Source organism: Coffea arabica, chromosome 10e (genome assembly GCF_036785885.1).
Source record: "Coffea arabica cultivar ET-39 chromosome 10e, Coffea Arabica ET-39 HiFi, whole genome shotgun sequence".
Lineage (NCBI taxonomy): Eukaryota > Viridiplantae > Streptophyta > Magnoliopsida > Gentianales > Rubiaceae > Coffea > Coffea arabica.
Window position 1 is genome coordinate 46,661,654 of NC_092328.1, and position 20,663 is coordinate 46,682,316.

Genomic DNA, 20,663 nt, shown 5'->3' on the forward strand with positions numbered 1-20,663 from the left:
GTCAAACAAAATGACTTATCTGATGGCAGTAGTTTCAAATGATATATTTTGGTTGGAAAACTCGATGAAAGCCATTAATGGACAATTCAGTTATTTACCAATATTATTATCTAAGTAGTAGTTTTCTCAAAATCCATCTAACTATGAAAGAAAATGATAGCTAAGGTGCAATATTTTCACCTAAGTTATACTAGCTTATGGTCCATTGGCGACCACTGCTTCCACTCTTTAATCCCCAGGGCAAATGAGACGCAGATGATAATCATAAATGCATGTGGTAATAATATTGATATTGACAGTATCAATATTCATCTGGATGTTGTTTTGCACTCATGTAGCAAGGTTGATTAGTTCCTAACTTGACAATGACTCAGACCTACAATATGCAAAGCAACTATATATGTGCCAGGATTCCCAAACATTGTACAGGGGATAGCATATCTAGTGATGGAGGCCGAATATGAAATGGCATATATACGAGTATATACAAAGAGCTCGAATGGTCATGTTATTCTTCAAGAAAATAAAATAGATGTAATTCGTAATTCTCCTACCATGGTTAGCAATATCGGCCGATTTCGATACGAATCGGTCGATTTGTAATCGAAACGGTGGGAACATATACGATGTCAAGTCGTAATTGGAACGGAGAGGACAAGTACGATACTGATTCCTAAATCACGGATATTATCGCATCCGTGACGACTCGCTCTGACTCAGCCGATTTAAATCCATGATGCAAGGTATCGGCAATATATCCGAATTCACTCAGAATCAATTCAAATATTTTTTCAGATTGTGTTTTTTTTTTTTTTTTTTTTAATTTTAGCAATTTTTTAGATTTTTTGAAAATTTTTATGTGCTATATTGTGCGATCACCCGATATTCAACCGATATACATCGACGGGACAGATGTGAAACAACCAAGACCATGACGCGAACGTGACCCGCGACAGCAAACCATGCTCCTACCCCTTCTCAAAAACAAAAGAAGAATTCCGAAATCTTGAGGCTTGGCAGATACCACAAGCAGTCCCTTACTTACCACGATTCTATCAACACACGTACATTACATGTGATCAACGCAATGATGCAGGAAACTTGTCCTTTTGGACCATATAACAGAAGAAACTGATCAAAAAGCCGAAAGGGCTTGTAACACTTATCTCATTCTTCCGTTTCTTGCAAGGTGTAGTAGTCATGCTTTTGCAATGTGGCGGCTAAACTAACTTAATCTACAAACGTTAATCTTCAACTATAAAACAAGCTCAATCCTTCTGCTTCTTTTTCTTGTATTTCATCCTCTTTCGCCACTTCTCCTCAATCATTGTACGGTAATTTCTTGAATGTTATGTCTACTTACTATTACGAATTCTGTTCCACCTGTCATTTCTTGTTAGTGTCAATTCTGGTCAGTACCATTTTGTTCAGACCAATGACCGACATAGAGGATCTAAGGCAGCATCCAATATTCATCAGGACTGAGCCATATCTTGTATGTGATTGTGTTTTTGGCCAACAAGAACAGGTAGATCATCTTGATAAGATATTAGCAAATTTTCTTCACTATATAAAGCAACTTCATCGTCTTCTTTTTTATTGCACAAAGGCGTTGTTATCTTCCCATAAAGTCTTTGCCACCTTAGTGAAAAAATCCCACTTTTGCCTCCACTAGTGAAAGAAAAGCCTCTGTTTTCGCCTATAAATAGCGGACTTTAAGGCGTGTGTCCACCACAGTCTCTAGCTCATCTTCCCTCTTCAATATTCCTTCTTTCTTGCTAACTGAGATTAGCTCGTCCTTGCTGATAATGGCTTCCAATCACACAACTCCTCAGGATGCTAAACTTTCCTTCTCTGCCAATGATGTTGAACGTCAAATGGGCCATGAAATCAAACAAAAGGACATTAATTACTCGAAAAGGGCACAATGGCTCCGGGCAGCAGTCCTAGGAGCCAATGATGGATTGGTTTCCACGGCTTCCTTAATGATGGGAGTTGGAGCAGTTAAACCAGACATCAAAACCATGATCCTAACTGGATTTGCTGGTTTAGTAGCAGGGGCATGTTCCATGGCCATCGGGGAATTTGTCTCCGTTTACTCGCAACTTGACATAGAGGTGGCTCAAATGGAGAGAGACAACAGAAAGGCGATCACTATGCAGAGACAAGAGGCAGAAGAAGAAGAGGGAGATAAGGAGAGTTTGCCAAATCCATTACAAGCGGCAGTGGCATCAGCTCTTGCATTTTCAGTAGGTGCACTGGTTCCACTGCTTGCTGCATCATTCATAAGGGAATATAAGCTGAGACTTGGTGCGATCGTTGCAGCAGTTACTGCTGCTTTAGTATTGTTTGGATGGTTAGGGGCTGTATTAGGGAAGGCACCAAGAATAAGGTCCTCAGCTAGGGTTCTTTTTGGAGGTTGGCTGGCTATGGCCATAACATTTGGCTTGACAAAATTGATTGGCTCTAGTGGGCTGTAAATTAGAGTTAATCAAACTCGCTTCTTTTTCTTTTTCCTTTTTTTTGTTTTTTTTTTCTTTTGCAATCTTTACATCATGTATAATTGTGCTACCTTTTCTTGTGTATCAAGTCTTTTGATTTGAATAAGTTATTGCCATGCATCCAATGAATCTAGTGGATCCTAGTCCAAGAATATTTCTTGCTAAACACAAGTCTCTTTTGTGGTAGACACTTTCTTTATCCAATATATCTTTCTTTTCTTGGTAACGAGATGGAGGAGTCCGGTTCAATTTGATAGTCACAAGAGACGCTCTTACAGTCTTACTACTTTGCAGCAAGCCCTTGCTAGGAGGGACTTCAGTTTTCTATCCCTAAAAAGGTCAGTTCAATAATAGCAAGAATACTTATAAGAATAAGATGCTTAATATCAATTAAGCGGCCAGAAAGTGCATAGTTTTTAGGATTCACTTTACCTCATTTTTAGTCTTTTCCCCCCTTGACGCAAGAAACCAGTTGATTGCTAAATTGAGGCTTCCTTTTACTGGTTTATATTCGCAATGCAGATTTGGAAATCAGCAAAAACGAATGGTCGCACTGGTAGTCAAATGCAAATTAAGGTAAAAATAGATGTGATGCCTTTGATCTGCTAAAACTATTTCCAATCTGGATCATCAAGAATGTTTTGACTTCAAAATGTGACCAACCAGTTTGGTCAGTACCATGGTTGTCAAAATTGCTATCCGAATCATAGGATCGATCAGCAAAATCGATCCGGATTGTAGTTATAATTAAAAATTGCCTTAATATACATATGATCGTTAGAATCGTTAGTGGGATCGTAGGATCGTACGATCCTTTGAATTTTTGAAAATTTTATAAATGTAGGGCTAAATTTTGAACTAAATGAGAACATTTGGAGCAGGTATCAAAGAATTAGATCCTTTAATTATAATGTTGCAACAATTTTTGTCTCAAAAACAAAAGCTACAACAAAAAAGGTTTCGGGAACAAATTAATGAAACAAATAGAAACAAAGTCACAAAGGATGAAAAGAGAGAAAGCATCTTTGGTTTTTCCCCATCTCCATTCCAAACTTCTTCCCCATCTAGATTCCAATAAATTTTCACAAAATTTTGCCAATCTCCCATCCCAAATTCTCTATTGTCATTGTATCCTTGTCTAAGTTCAAGGAATTTCCAGCAGAAGAAGTCGCCCAATGAAAATAACCGCGAGTACCCGTAACTCCTAATTTGATTGTTTCTTTTAATTATACTTATCAACTATATATGTATACTAAATGTTTTTACTATCAACTGTTAAGGTGGGTTGTATTCTTATTTCTGACAGGATGTTCGGACCTTTTTTTTCATTTTGGGGTTCCGTTGCTTTTCTTTCTTTTTTTTTTTGTGGTTATTTTGTGACATTTAAATATATATAGTTGTGGATTTCATTCTAGTGCTTGTTTCTAATATTTGATGTCCTTGTATTACTTAATATTCTTGTGAATTGTATCTAAAGTTGTGTCAATGGTATTTATTCTTCTATATTGATCTGGGTTTTACTAATAATCTATCAATGGTGTTTATTCTTCTATGTTGGTCTGGATTTTACTAGAAGTCTCGGATTTATTAGAAGTAAAAAAGGTCTAAAAATAATTGAGATACGTAAATAATTAATAATTTTAATGTTGGAGATCTTGGATTTGGAAGTTATGATTTTTTATTATTGGTGGAGATTAATGATTATCTTGGATTTGAAATTTTTGTTGTGTAAACTGTAAAGCATTTGGTTTTAATACTTGTAATTATAATTTATAACTGTTTATATTCTTCTTCTTTATTACTTGTCAAACTATAGGTAAAAAATACTATATGTTTATAAATAATTTACTTATTTGATATTGTTTTGGTTGTATAAAGCTGTATATGAACTTTAAATTAATTAATTTGGTTAATTTGGAAGTTTTTTTGTGGGATCTTACGATCCTACATAGAGATTGTGCAAATCTTGGTAAGTACTTGTACAGGACAATAGAAGTAGTGGCTAAAATGCTAAACAAAGTATCTCTTTTATTTATTTATCTTTTTCTTTTCCTTATTCTTAGTGTAGTCCAAGAACGAAAATCCATGTATAACCCAAAAGGACATTTTTCCGGTCAACTTAAACATGCCCTGTAACACTAAGAACAGCTTAGGTGTTGAGGCTCATCGTATTCTTAGATGAATCGAGATGTTCTAGAAACAATCGCATTCAGCAAAAAGAGTAGGAAAGACCCCGAGAAGATGCAAGGTGTTTCTGCATATAATTGTTAAAAAAATGTATACAAGACACATTGCTCATTAAGTGGCTAGGCTTATTAACACTTTTCTCAAACGATAAAACTTGTTAAATAGTTTCAACTATTAACCTTACAAAAGAAAACAAGCATAATTCTAGATAAATATATGGACAAACACGTAACAAAGATAAGGGGTGGGCATGGGTTAGGTATCCGTCTCGTACAACATTTGGCTGACCGACACGCACCTTGTCGGTTAGTCATTTTTTAATTTTTTTTATCTGCTCAACATATCAGCGAGTACTCAGTTATCAGATATTATCCGCTAAAATAGGATCAGATTTTCCTCACCCCACTCATTACTTAATTTTTTTTAAAAATAATTTATACTAATTTAATTCTGTATCTTACATACTCATCTTAAACTTAACAAAGATTTTTTTTCCTCAAAAAAAGTCTCATACCAAGAAACAAACATACAAAGAGATTACAAGAAAAAAGAAAAAAAAAGAACTCAAAATTAATGAAAATTTCAAATAAGTAGTACTGTTTTAAAAATATATATTCCACATCAATTAAACTTTTTACTAAGAATATAGAAACTTAACCTCTACAAATAAATATTGTAAACAAACTATAGCCTCCCCTATTTGTAGTGCAATTTGTTCAAGGAAATTACTTTTTTTTTTAAGCTCTAAAAGTATTATTTTGTAGTAGTATGTGTATATTTAAAAAATAAATTATATATATATATGCTGGACATGTTGAGTACCCGCAAATTCTTAATCGTATGACTCTAACTCACCCCGCATACAAGCAGATATTCGATCCTCTTTTGATCCGGTCAAATAATACGAATCTAATACCCTATTTTTCAAAGCGGATTGAATATGGTAAATTTTCGGATCAACGGTTAGTTTTGCTCACCCCTAATAAGACATAGCGCTTCATTCTGTTTAGACCAACAGATTCTTGGTAAATATTCTCTATATCACTTTCTAGTTTCTGATTCACGTTAAAGCGACATACTTCCTCCCATTTTGAAGTTCAAATGGTGTACCATTCCTCCAATTTTGGAGTTCAAGTTGTTGTCCGAGAGGAGAGGAGAGGAGAGGGACAAGAGAACGAGCATAGTTCTACAAGAATCAAGAATAGGACAATGAAAAAGCAAATATGGATTGGAAACTGAATTGACCATTGATTGTTTATAAAGACAACCATTGTGGGAAAATACAACAGCTAAAGCGGATACATAGAGCGGGTGGAAAAATGATCAACCAACACTCAGTAACCATCCAATTGAAGTCCAGCAAACTGTCATCTTGGCCAAAAAACTCTCTTCCAGAGGTACACACAAAAAATGAGGAAAATCCATCCCCATAGCCTGCAAGAAGGCGATCTCGCGAAGTACTCAGCAAACCTTGCTTTTTGCATTTTCTTCCTTCGAATTTACTGATTTCCAAGCTTAAGCTTAATGCCCCAAGCAATTACCTCTTTCCGTTCAATCACCAAATGCCAATGCAAACCAGTGTAAGCTCTGTACAGACCAGTTACTTCTTTGCGCTCTTAAATTTTACATCTACGGTATCTTGAAAAGATTTTTAAGCTTCGCAACCAGCTTCCATTCTTCAAGAGACAGATCTTCCTGCAGGTTTTTAGGCATACAAGCGAATTTAAATTATAACATGTTCAAATTTGGGAATCTGCCCGAGAAAAATTTTCAGGATCTCCTGAAGAGGAAATAAGTAAAGAATTTAGTTTGCCATACCCTGTAGTTGGCTTTTAGTATGTCGATTGACCTCCTTGAGATATGGCTGACAAGCTCATCTTCAATCTCAAAGTGCCTTCCAAACATCTTCTGTTGCTCCTCAGGATTACTGCCAACAATCTGTAGAAGCATAAAAGACAAGATTAAACACTACAAAACCTAAACAGTAATGCAAATTGTGGACTCACAAACTCCAGCAACACAAATCTGTCATTACATTTTAAAACACGAGAAGACTAAAGGCATCATCAATGTCTTTATAATGCATAAAGGTTATGAATTTCCTCCAGCCAAATATTTTAATTACCAACCCAAGTACTATATTTGACATCAGAATATGAAGAACAGCATATATTATTTATTGTCAGTTGAACTGCAGAAACAAATATGTCACAGCACAAAGTGCAAATCCTATTCAGACACTATCATTGTCTCAAATGATTAATAGCAGCGCCCGACTGTTCTACATTTGAGATCATACAAAATGATTACATTCTAACTTTCTGATTTGCAATAGTTTTTGGACTCCCTCTCCATTATCACAAAGAGAAGTCAAAGCAAACAGGAGTATGAAAGCAAGACAAGCCCCATCTGCCATTTCCCATTTGCACAGGAAGCTCATCCTCACATATACTAACCTCTTATTCACAAACATCGCCACTTTAAACCCCTTTAACTGGATCAACAGAACATAGGTTTCCGGAAGGAGGACCTTCTTTTACTAAAATCAACCAATTCAATCAAGAACAATACGTCTAATTCTTAATATGAAGGACCAGAAGCTATTCTAAGCCCCATTAATACCTTGAACAGTTGGGTTCTATGTAATTTAAGGGTGAAGAATTTCCAGTGTATCAAGTGGAACTGAATGCAGGATTCCATGGGATCAGATTTTCATGGAAAGGAGCAAAAAACTGTCTTTTGATTTGATGGCCAGATAATTGATCCAGAATAAGATAAACAACAAAAAGCAATAAGTCTTTGAAGGATTTAGATATTTTTTATATGTATCTCTACCCTGCAAATTCAAGACTTGAAGCACAACAGTATAAAAATCATTTGAACCAGACCAATTCCTGTAACCACCATGCCAACTTGAGCAAATAAGTCTTAGAAAAAAGTTCTCATTGGTTCTGTTCTAATAAGATGCATTACCAAGTTTATTTCACATAATATCAAAAGGCTTTGCCAAGTGCAAGAATCCTTTACAAACCATTAACTTCTCAGTCACTGTCAGCCTTTTTAAATCTAAACCAGTGCCAGAATCTAGAAAATCTAAAAAATCAATCATCAACACCTTTTAAAGATAGTCAAAGCGGTGATATTTATAATGTTTGACCATGCAAGTTAGTAATAAAGGAAGAGCACTTGGTTTCTGCTTTTGCCTTGCATGGCTAGATTTAGCTAACTGCAGGCAGTTACCATCTTAATCACCCTCTTCAACTTTCCTTCACAAACCTTCTACTGGATTTTACTCTTTCCCCTTAAAATTCTCTGACTAAAAATTACAAAAATCCATTTACATGAAGACAGGAGCTTTTTCAATTTCAGTATGCAGCAAACAAGTGCTTCCATCTCATGCTATAGTGTGTCCCAAAAAAAGTCCTTATCCAAATGACCATTACAATTTATGACCACCATATTAGTTTGCAGTTTGATGGCCGTTGATAGCATATATGTACAAACTACTCAACTACTAAGTTAATATTACAATCCAAATTCATCAAGGAAGCACATGTTCATCAGAAAACCAATCTCAAAATTAGATATTGGAAACCTAAATCCAGGATATGTACCTTGATGGCCACCTTTTGGCCTTTCTTGGCATAGTCAACAGGTTTATGGTTGTTCTCAATGGACGCAATTCGTCCAATGTCGATGAAGTCCTTCTGAGGAATGCAAATTGGGGTTCCGATCTGCATGCATTGGAAACTGCCATCAGAAACCCTCAAAAAGAGAAAAGATATAAGCAAGCAAGAAATCAGAACACAGAAATATAAGATAATAATGTCACGTCAAGAATCAATATGCTAATAAACGCTACAAGATAACATGCATCTTGCAGGAGTGAGCTGAAAATAGCAAAATGAGGACAATAATGACAAAACCAAACTATAAAAGCAAATAACTCTTCAGGAATAGGAAAAGATGGTGAAGTCATGTATTATGACATTTTAACTTATAAAAGGTACAGAGTGAATGGTTGAAAGTGGTGCAAAATCTGACTCTTAAGCAATATTCAAGATGGAAAAGTAACATAAATTGACTAACAAAACTTTTAAGATATCATCACAACAAGAAAGAATCCTAACCATTTCTTAGAATCCAAAATTTCTAGTTTCCTACTCCCTAAAATCAGCATCATGAAATTGACAACTAGAACAACAATAATAAATCAATCAACATGTAACTAATTTAAGCAAATCTTTACTATACTATGCAAACCAAAATTAACAAGAATAATCAACAAAATGTCAATTGAATAATTTCACATCTCCGTTATTATTTGGAATACCATGTCCCACACTAGCTGTTGAAAATTATCTTAAGAATCACAAAATTAATACAATACCTTTGCAACACCTTCGAGAACATCCACTCCCAATACAATGGGATCTTTCTTGTTGAAAACACAGTTTGGTATGATCTTAAGAACACAGGGGAATACAGCATCATCAGCAGCTTCCTTCTTCTTCTCCTCCTTGAGGTTGTCAATATAAGCCTTAAACTGATCAAATAGGTGATAGATGATATCTGCACAGAATATCTTGACACCAAGCTCATCTGCAAGTTCTCGAGCCTCTGGAGTCACCCTAACATCAAAGGCCAAGATAGTGGCATACTCTTTCTTCTTCTCGAGCATCACGCTTGCCTTCATGACATCTTTCTTATGCACAGGACCAATGCCTATACCACTCACAGGTATATTGACCACCGGAGTCTTCAAAAACTCCAGTAGTGCTTCTAATGAACCAAGGGTAGAGGCCTGTACATAAACTCCCTCGCCACTTTTATCAATTCTGTTCATCACTGTCCTCATATCCTCCATAGCTGCTTCCTTAATATCTTCTACATCATCATCAGGACCAACAACATATAGCCCAGTGCCAGCAATAGCATGCTCAAGACCCTGAAAAGAAAAGATGAGAAACTAAAACTACCTCTGAATGGGAAACAAAAATATTATACAACAGGACAGAGATCTCCTATGGCAGGGAGCTAATTGTGAAAGGTGAATCAAGCTTTGTGACACCAGAGGCTACTAGACAGTGGTCTCCTGAGCTAGTGCCATTTACCACAAAAAGTTTAGACTTCTTCAAGACAAGTTCGTAGTACACCAGTGCTACTTACCAAGCAACAGATGAATTTACAAAGTTGGCTCACGACAGCCATGTCATCATTTCAAAAGCTAAAAACTATAGAACCAGGATTACAGAAGTCCAACTAAAATTGATATATGTAGAATACGTATGGTGTCCACTGTAGTGGCAAATTTGTGAACATGTTGCTCCTTAGTGATAAAGAATACAGGTTAACGTCTTACAGCAAATAAATCAAAAAAGCACCTGTGCAGTGATCTTTATCCCCTGGGCAGCCTTGATTTCTTTATGATGCACATAAGTTCCCTGAATCAGGCAATCACCAAATCGTCAGTTAAGAATTCAACTATACAAGCATAAAAAACCTAATATGGGAGAAAAATGTCTTCAAAAGTGACTAGCTTTCCACTGAAGTATGCATGACAAAGAAAAGAGCAAAGAAACATTAACCCCAAAGTGCCAAAGACAGCTACAGATTGTCAAGCTCCAAAACCTAAAAATGCTCACAAAATTTATGTGCTTATTTTGTACTGATGCAACAGTACAAGTAAAAGCTAAACTTCTTTCACAAAGAAAAAGGTGAGTACATCATTTAAGTAATAATTGGATGGAGGATTTGCTCCAACTAAGAGATGATTGCAAAGAAGCACAGATTAAACGTTTTAACGGACTAGCAGTTTGAAAAAAGTTGGTTTATCAGCTTTAGGCCATTAGTTTAATGGTCTCCAGCAGATGACTAAAAGACATACTCAATCCTTCACTACTGTCACAAAAGTAATGATAGCTAATAAAAAAAAACACACTAAAAAAAGAAATCATAGTCCCCAAGTTCTGAGTGCATGAGAGATGAACATGATTGCAGCAGCTATTCTGCAACTACAAAAGGTACAGTCCCTTGGAAAAGCAAACACAAACATTTTGTCATTGAAGAGATTGAACAATGTTATGTCCTTAGATGGCTAATCCCATGAAAATGTAGGAAAAATTCCCACAGCTTCTTACTTCTCTTCCTCTTGCTCTCTTACATCAACCTCAACTCCTACTACACTCTAAATCCTCAGATTATCAGAGCCAAAATTTATATACTATCTTCTAATTTTCTAAAGATTCTTCCAACAGGTTCTAAATCAAATCATATCCACTATCACTTCCAGGTGCTAAATCAACCACTACTTAATTGCATAACGACTTTTCTAAGTTAGCTGCTAAGTCCGCAAAAAGAGCGTTCTTATTTATCTTAAGCTACATATCCTTTTCCTCAAGCTCAAACACGGAACCAACAAATATCATTTTGTTAGAGCCATCACTAAATCCCCGGAAGGAAATATCTTCTTCTTGGCCAAATATTCTTCTATACCTAAACCACATGACTGAAAACCACATCATTTTTCAAGAAAATCCAAACAGAAAGATTATTCTGCATCGATATGAAGAAATAAAACAAGAGTGCAGAACAAATTCTAAAAGAAAATTCAAGCAATATGCTAGATGGTGCCAGGTAAATGTCAATGAAAAATATAAAATAGAAGTCCTGTTTAGTAACTCTTCAGAGATATTCGAACATGATAACACAACCTATTTCATCATTTACGTGAAAAATACTTATTTGACACAAGAAATATTCCTGATCCTATCTCATCCTGATTTTGGGAAGTCCCAACAAGCTTAAAATATATGAATTGCTCCCTCTTGGGGACAGGAAAAGCAATGTGTGGAATCATATTAGGTACAAGAAGATTATGATAAATAAGCCCAGAAATAGTTCTATGGGAACTCAGTAGTTGAGTCATTTGACTTCAGGAACAGCCTCCAAATCTACATATTCCATAACACGTAAGCTATACTAGTAAATATTTGTAAAATCACTATTCGTGTTCCCAATTTTTTATGGTCCAGACAACAAGCATTCTACCAACTTCAGCACTTTTTGGTCTACTGTTCACGTTTTTGCTCCACCCATCCACAAACTATGAACTTTTCCTAGGATAAATCCAACATATCTCCCGAAACCACCCATCACCTCATGTTATTAAGTCATCTGACTTCAGAACAGCCTCCAAAGTTACATATTTTGTGACCCACACGGAATACTAGTAATATATTTGTAAGATTACTCTTCATGTTCCAAAACTTTTTATGATTCAAACGACGAGCATAGTGCCTTTAGATCTTCGGTCCACGTTTATGCAACCCATCCGCAAACTATGAACTTTTCCTAGAACAAATAGACATATCTCCCAAACGAATAGTGAAATGGGCCAGAGTCCAGAAACAGAAAAAGATCCTCACAAAAAAAGGGGGGTTTTTTTTTTACCTTTACTCGGAGTTCTTTCATTGGATGGGGCGTCAATAGTGCTCGAATACTGGTGACAATTGGACCCTAAAAATGACAACAAGTGTAAGAGCATTACAGTTATTTAAGATCCAAAAGTACCAGTTACCAATTGAAAGATTACCTGCATGCCACAAACAACTATTTGATCTCCTTCATGGAGCACACCATTAACTAAGACCACATCAATTGTTGTCCCATGTCCTTCAACAACCTTAACCTCCAAAACGGTACACTGCCAACATGAAAGTCGTAATTCAGTCAAAAGCATATGCTGTTTACAAATCACATAAACCATATCCCTTTTCTGCTTTGAACACCAACAATTAATTTTTATTTCGCAAGATCAAAACTTTGAAAGTTTTTACACGGAGGACATCCCTGAATACAGCAGGTGCACTATAGCAACTTCTGAAGCGATACTAAAGAAAGAAAATACCAACAAAAGGATACCTGCACTTCATCCTGAAAAGTTAATTTCTCAACCATTGTCTTTTGAGTCCATTGAACAAGTAATAAAAGCAAGTCCGGGATCCCTTCACCACTGTAACATCAATATAACCCAAACCGCACTTAAAGATTGTACGTGAAATACACAAAAAAATTCATAAATTAAAACAACTTGAACACCAGGGCTGCAACATCAGTGAATAACAAACAAAACCTGATTGCACTAGTAGGCACAATGCTGAAAGTCTCCCCCATTTCTTTGTTCTTATAGTACAATTCAGTGTTTATTCCTTGCTCCTTGAACTGGGTAATAACCTGTAGTGAGTGAAGTAGAAAATCATGAATTATTAAAGCAAGAAACTCAACATGTTGAAAAGGAAATCGATATATTCTAAAACCTGAGTGAGCCTCATGTTGAATTCAGCTTGAATATCTTTTGACTGTTGCTTCATGGCCTTCATGATAGGTGCATTTCTGCATGTTTTCCATCCATAGAGTCTGTCAACCTTATTCAGGGCAACAATAAATTCTGTATTCCTCATCTTCAAAAGATTGAGTGATTCGATAGTTTGTGGCTCCAACCCATGCATAATATCCACAACGAGAATAGCAATATCACATAAACCTGAGCCTCGAGAACGCAAGTTGGTGAACGATTCATGTCCTGGAGTGTCAATAACCAATAAACCTGGGACACTCAGCTTTGCATCAGCTTTTAGTTCCTTGGTTCTCTCACGTATATTCCCTGCTGGGAAATATGTTGCACCTATTTGTTGAGTAATACCTCCAGCTTCTCCTTCCTGAACATTGGTACCCCGAATGCAGTCAAGTAACTTAGTTTTGCCAGTATCAACATGGCCCATAATGCAGCAAATAGGCGAGCGGAGATTATTTTCACCCCGGGTGGGGAGAGCAACTGGTTCTGCAGCATCCATTTTAGTAGGTGCTTCTCGTTGCTTCTGTTTTTCGACAGCCCCAACCTCAGGATTCACAGATTTTAGTGGTGCAGTTGCAGTCTTTGACGCCAAAGGGCGAGACCCTGCATCATTTGTAGCAGGCCTTGTGCTCTTTAACTCCTTTTTACCCACATTTTCAGGCTCAGAATCAACCTCTTCATCAGCAAAAGCACTTTTACCAGGCAGTTTAAGATCAGCATCATCCCAACTTTTGGCATCCCATTCTTCATCATCATCTTCTTCTTCTACTTCAACCTCATTCTCCTCCTCAACTTCAACTTCTTGGGGTTTCTCTACTTCCAAAACTTGCACTTCCTCATACTTTTCTGTTTCCACAGAGTCGACCTCAGATCCAATTTCTGATTCTTTTATTTCTTGGCTTTCAGGAGCCTCTGCAACAGCCGCACCATTTGCTTGAGAAGCTGGCTTTGACTTTTTTGTCTGGTACTTGGGCCGTTTTGTAGGCACCCCAACAGCATCCCCTGTAGGTAATGGCAAGCCCCCAGCATTGGCTAGTATCTGTTTCCTCATCGCCTCCAATCTACGAGCTTCTTCCTTCTGTTTACCAGTTAATAGCTTCCCTTCTTGCTTTTTCTTCATGAGTTTCTCTTTTTCCCTCTCCTTCTTCAAGCGTTTCTTTTCTTCTGCTAGCCTCTCAAGTTCTTCCTGCCTACGACGCTCCTCTTCTTCTTTTCTTAACTTCTCCTCTTCTTCCCTTTTTTTCCTTTCTTCAGCTTCTTTAAGTCTTGCAAGTCTCTCTTGCATCTCTCTCACATGCTTTGGAACTTTCTTGTCCGAAGCTTTACCCTTGGTTTCATTTTTACTATCTTCTTGTTTGTCTTCTGTCACAGGTGCAGCTGCAGCTGCTTTTTTCTCTTTCTCCTTTTCCTTCTTCTTCTTCTTCTTCTTTGCTGCTGCAGACTCTGCAGGCCCTCCTTCTTCAGCTTCTTTTTCACCTGCACCAGCATCAAAAGAGACATTCTTGAATATTTCATATTAAGACTGAGCCAAGCATACTCCCCCTACGTATTTAATACAGTGGATCTAGTGCAATTATTAATCCATTTCTAGGAATAAAACCAATTATTTCCTCAAAAAAAGTTAAACTTATTTAGGCACAATTTTTGTTTTCATATCCTCCAGTCAGTCACTTCCCTCATTGTTCGCCGAAGAACCTTGTCCTGACACATTTTTCCAACCACCAAGGCCTCAAGGAGAACTGAAAAAGTCTTGCCTTCAAAGATCTCACATCCTCTCACTTCAACACCCTCATCTCTCCCATGCGATACACACAGTCCACATACAAATCTCACAAAGTTTGCACCAGTACATTTCTTTTCACAACTTACAACCTAGACCACCTCAAGTAGTAAGCACCCTTCATGTTTTTAACCAAAACAAATCCATACGAACAGTCACCATTTTCAAGAAACAATATTCTCAACTCTCAGTTTCACCCTCTATGCAGAAATAGTAGAAGCCAGCAGTTACAACCAGAACAGTCACCATTTTCAAGAAACATACAAATCTCACAAAGTTTGCACCAGTACATTTCTTTTCACAACTTACAACCTAGACCACCTCAAGTAGTAAGCACCCTTCATGTTTTTAACCAAAACAAATCCATACGAACAGTCACCATTTTCAAGAAACAATATTCTCAACTCTCAGTTTCACCCTCTATGCAGAAATAGTAGAAGCCAGCAGTTACAACCAGAACCATGATCTTTTAACTCTCCCCTTGCCCTGTAGCTCTGACACAATCATAAAGTCATCCCACCATGCACAGACATGTAGAATGCTACAGATATCAGGTAGAACCCATGTATAACGTTTTGGATATCAAACCAACTTTAACCAAACCAGAAAAAAAAATTCTTAAGCAATAACATTAAAGAAATAAACAAACACCACACCAACTTATTACTTTACTTCCACTTCAGATACTCCAAATTTACTCCTAATATGTTAAACCCAAGATAGTCTGACTGAAGCTAGACTCTCAGATATGTGCATTTACATTGTCAATTACCAGTATCTCTTTGCTCTTAAAATTTTCAAGAAATATCAGAATTTACTAGTAATGAAGAGCTAAACAAAACCATGTAATCCTGTAACTTGGCAGTATGATCTTCAAGAATCTTAATCTACTAAAAAACTATCCATCTTGCATTCTTACCCTAATTTACGCTTCTGGTTAATGAATTTAAAATTAAAAATCCCATCTTTACTATACCTAACTTTAGCATAAAACATCATTAAGATCATGAATAAGCAAGAGATACATTAATTATTTAGCAATATGCAAATAAATTAAATGAGTGAATTTAAAAGATCAGGAATTTAAAAAGAACGGCGATTTCGTTTCGTAGGAAACAAAAAATGGGATGATTTCAAAGGTGTAGTTTGCAGGAAAAAGCTGGAGATCAGACTGAATTTTGAATAAAAAATTTTCTATGCATTAAGAACATGAACGAAAACTAAAATAGAATGCAGGCTAGCTCAGTGATAGCAAAAGATGATTATACAAGTCTCAACTCAATTTTTGACATACACAATTTAGACAATTGAGGCTTAAAAGCCTGTAGCTATATCAAACTGTAAGCTTATATTTAATACCCACTGAGAATATTTAGAATTATCATGACCTCAAAATAATTGCAGAGCTATTTAGATGAATTTCCTTCAATGGAACTCAACTGGAACCTTAAGTCACATAGTATACATGGAAAGAACTTAAAAAGAAAAGATTAAAAGTTTGTGATTAACAAAATATGTCAAACTTAAGATTATTACAAGGGAACCATAAAATTGAAAAAATGTACACATAGATAATTATTTTGTCTATGATAAAGATATTGAAACTGACACACACATGCAATCAATCAATTGAATGAATGTGGAGTTGAACATTCTTTTCATATTACAAATTGACAAGATCACAATCAGCAAATACACGTATCCTAGTTAGAGTGCAAAGTGAAAAAGTAAAAAGTTAGACAAGTATGGGAGTAGGAAAAGAAGAGGCAATTACGGTGGCAAAATGAAAGCTAATTGCCCCTGATAAAATTCCATAAGTTTTAATCCTCTCTTTATATCTATCCTTATTTTGGTTTTCTTAAACTACACAGGAAGTTTATTCATACATAAGAAAACAATAAAAACTATAGTATTTACAGGTATGATGATAAGATAACTGACCTGCACCATCTTCTTGCTCAAGCTGAGATTGAACTTTCTCCTCAGCAGTTGGCTCCAGAAGACCAGGTGTAGGGGTGGGAGAAGGTTTTGATACAGGAGGCGCTTCTCCAAGTTCAGCAAGAATCTTGTCCAAATCCTCCTCTTCTTGGGCAGTTCTTCCACTCTTCTTTTTCTTCTTCTTATTTTTCAAAGTCTCTGCAACATCTTCAGCTATCTGCTTTGAACTATCACTAACGCTAGGCTGATCAGCCTCAGCTACAACCAAGGACTCATCCCCAGTTCCAGCATCAAGTGCAGTAATTGCGCCACTACCCTTCTTTTTAGATGACTTCTTCTTACCAGAAAACATAGCAACTGATGTGTCTAATTCATCCAGAGCACTGGCACCATCTCCTGCTGCTTCAGCTCCTGACTTGGACATAGAAACTTCTTCAATGGTCTCTTCATCAAGAACTGCAGCATCAAATGAATTAGCACTGCTTTTTTTCGAAGACTTGGAAGACTTCTTTTTCTTTCCTGTGAAGGTAATAGAAGCAATATCCTCATCTTCCTCTTTACTCTCTTCTTTGTTTTCCCCGTCCTCAAGCCCATTAAAACTAGATGTCGAAAACAAACTACCACCACCCTTCTTACCTGTTTTCGATGGCTTCTTCTTCCCAGAGAACTCAATCAAAGGCTCCCCATTATCAGACTGTTGCCCAGAAACTAAATCATCAACACCTCCATCATCCCCATCACCAATTGCACCAAAAGGCGATGTCGTAAATGCACCACTGCCACCCTTCTTACCAGATTTTGATGGCTTTTTCTTCCCAGAAAATGCAATCACTGTCTCATCATCCTTATCAGACAGCTCTCCAGAAACCGAACCTCCAACCGCTTCATCATCCTCAACTCCAATAGCATCAAATGGTGCAGCACTGAACACACTTTTACCACCACCCTTTTTTGACTTTGTAGGCTTTTTCTTACCAGTAAAGGCGACCACATTCTCCCCATCATCCTCACTACCCCCACTCTCACCATCTCTACTCTGAGTTAATTCAGAAACCTCAGTTTCACCATCTTCATCCCCTAACAACCCAAAGTTCCCAGAACTAAAGACACTGTTGCTCTTATTGTTCCCACCCTTCTTCGCCTTCCCTTTCTTTTTGCCTGCGAACTGTATATCCAGTGCCTCATCATGCTCTTTGTCATCAATTCTCTCCTCCGGATGGTCATCATCATCGTCATCTTCTTTTAATCCTCCTTTCTTTGCATTCCCCTTCTTACCCTTCTTCTTACCACCACCAACCGTTGCAGTCTTCTCTTCCTGAACATTACTCTCCTCAGACAACTCTGTCCCAACTGAATACTCATCATCATCAATCACTAAATTCTTCTTCTTAGGCTTGCCCCCACCAACGCCACCCTGCGTCGCCCCGGCCACCTCATCATCACGAGCACTCGGCTTCTTTCTACCCATTGAGAGATATCGACGAATACAAATTCTCTACAATATTCTTAACTCTAATCTAGAAACCTAACTTTATCTTCAAAACCCGGAATCAGAAACCCTAAAAAGCACAAGAATTCAATCAAATTAGATCCATATTTACGATATTTAACATAAATACACAAACTTAACTGATAAATTATAAATTTTCTACATAAAATGTTTCCAATAACCAACCGTAGATTATCATCAACGATTTTCTGGCAGAATCATATCAAAATTAACCTATAAGAAGTACCTGAACAATCTAATACTGATTCATATCAATCAGAAATATTCAGACTGAAAAATACCTGGAAAAGTTAGCTCCGATCAGAATATTATCCCAAAGTAAATACAGAGGCCGATAAAAGTTAACGGGGGTTCTGTCTCTAATATGATGAAAAGCAAAATTTAGGGAAGAAGTTTTGGTTGAAAGATTGGATTTTAGCTGATGGAGAAAGTAGAAAATACTAGTACTATATAGGCTGCTGGGGAAGAAGCAAGGAAGGGAAATGAGAGAGGCAAAATGAATTCGTAAAGGGTGTTTTTGGGCCGTGATGGTTAGGTCCATTGGAGTATTGATGAGAGTGTACGTGGCTCTTAGGGTTGGGTTTTGTGAACCCAAATGAGGATCTCTCTCTCTCTCTCGTTTTGTTTTTGTTATTGTTTTTGGTACAAAACTATAATAACGTGAAAGTTGCTTTTTTTATTTTCGTTTTATGAGGATATGGTTGTTTTATCATTTTGAAGATAATTTTTTGAATTATTTTACTAAATATGACAGTATATACTGTCACCTACAATTAATTAAAATTTGAATTTGAATTTGAAATTTAATATAGGTATCATGTACCAACTATAATATGTATTATATTATCAAGTCAAGTGCATATAAGATTAATTTTAACTTTTAAGTGTTAACAAATTTTCTGTATCACCTTTATGATTTGAAGTCTGCATTGTACAACTTGTCAAATGATTGTGTTTGATTCTCCAAAAATTAGACTTCTAAAATTGTGACTATGTTTGGTAGGGATTTTAAAAAAAAAAAACTATTTTAGAAAAATAAATATTTTTATACTTAAAACACCGTCTATAGTAAAGTACATTGAAGTTAGGGTACATTCTTTCTTGAGGTGAGAAAGGGGAAAGAATTTGGTGGTACGGGAGAAGGAAGTGTAAGTAATTCGAAACCCCTCACTTACACTATTAAGAAAAAAGAAAAAAGCTACATTCTTTCTCGTGTAATATGGAAGTGCAATAAGGTTGTAAATGTAATAAAATGCCAAATAAACCAAAAGAACAACTTCCAATATATGATATCATATGTCATCAGCACTCTGGCGTTTATAATAATATCATTACAATGAAAATTGTAAAATTGTATACAGGTTCCCTAAAAATGTTTGAGATAAAATAATGTCTAAACCTAGCTGATATAATTAAAACTTCTAGAAACACTAGAAAAATTCAATTATAAATCCAATTTCAAAAGGATAACATCATTTTGGATTTTGCTTTGGTACCAAATCATGAAGGGAACATCTACCAGTGAAATTGGTGACGAAGTGAGATGATTTGAGGCTAAGTAATAAGTAGTGATTTTCTAGACAGAATGATCCAAGTTAAAAAAAAAAAAAATGCAAGTTCTAATCTAATTTGGAACTACATCATGTTGCCATGGAGAGTTCTTGATTGTGGGGTTAGCTAGTTAAATGTTGGAGGATGCGAAGGCGTGTTTCATGGTAACTTAAACCATGCTTTTAAGTACCGAAAAAGCCTGCTTTGTCCGTGAGACTCCTGGGAGTTTTATCATGCAGTGGGATGCGCTTTTGCTGTCAGAAAACTGAAGACGTGTTTACTTCTCAAGCAACAGCAAGGCCTTCTTAACGTCATACATTTGAAGGCCGGCATTTTGCATCTAATCCCTCCATAAATGTTTGTTTTATCGTCTTTTGTATTTTTTTTTTATTGGAAGTAACATCTTTCTTTTAAAACGAGGAAGTTAATCATTTTTTTAATGGGATAATTTCAGAAACCTCCCCTGTGGTTTTTAACTATTTCACTTAATTTTCTTAAGGTTTTAAAAATTATATCTACCTTCCTTGTCCATTTAAAATAACAATACTAACCTTAATATTTTAATAGAACTCCCTTGTTGCCATGTTTATACAAAGAATGGATTTTATAATTTTTTTTCCTTCTTATTCATTTCTCTTATATTTTATTAGAAATATAGAAGAACTACCAATATTGTCCCTAACCTCTATTTTGATCAAATATTAAACTAGTAATATATTTTTTTTTGATAACTTTGAATATCCCCAATTTTTTTTGTAGCTCTTTTTTTTTTTGGGTATCAAAATCAAGAATAGATTAATAAAAATAAAAATAAATGGCACAAAATCACTACTAAACTAT

General features: G+C 36.1%; 2 protein-coding genes across 2 annotated transcripts; one reads left to right on the forward strand and one right to left on the reverse strand.

The window, feature by feature from the left end:
• Window positions 1–1,330: 1,330 nt before the first annotated feature.
• Window positions 1,331–2,619, forward strand: LOC113711942 (vacuolar iron transporter homolog 2-like). The gene is made up of 2 exons (XM_027235186.2): window positions 1,331–1,528; window positions 1,836–2,619. The coding sequence occupies exons 1-2, from the start codon at window positions 1,352–1,354 to the stop codon at window positions 2,478–2,480; spliced, it is 822 nt and encodes a 273-aa protein (XP_027090987.2). The 5' UTR covers window positions 1,331–1,351; the 3' UTR covers window positions 2,481–2,619.
• A 3,279-nt stretch (window positions 2,620–5,898) lies between these two features.
• Window positions 5,899–18,875, reverse strand: LOC113712977 (uncharacterized). Its single transcript, XM_027236661.2, has 12 exons — window positions 18,554–18,875; window positions 16,766–18,321; window positions 13,007–14,520; window positions 12,823–12,923; window positions 12,612–12,702; window positions 12,283–12,393; window positions 12,141–12,206; window positions 10,073–10,132; window positions 9,079–9,636; window positions 8,303–8,422; window positions 6,507–6,626; window positions 5,899–6,383 (listed from the first exon to the last, which is right to left on the reverse strand). The coding sequence occupies exons 2-12, from the start codon at window positions 18,228–18,230 to the stop codon at window positions 6,318–6,320; spliced, it is 4,272 nt and encodes a 1,423-aa protein (XP_027092462.1). The 5' UTR covers window positions 18,231–18,321; window positions 18,554–18,875; the 3' UTR covers window positions 5,899–6,317.
• Window positions 18,876–20,663: the final 1,788 nt, after the last annotated feature.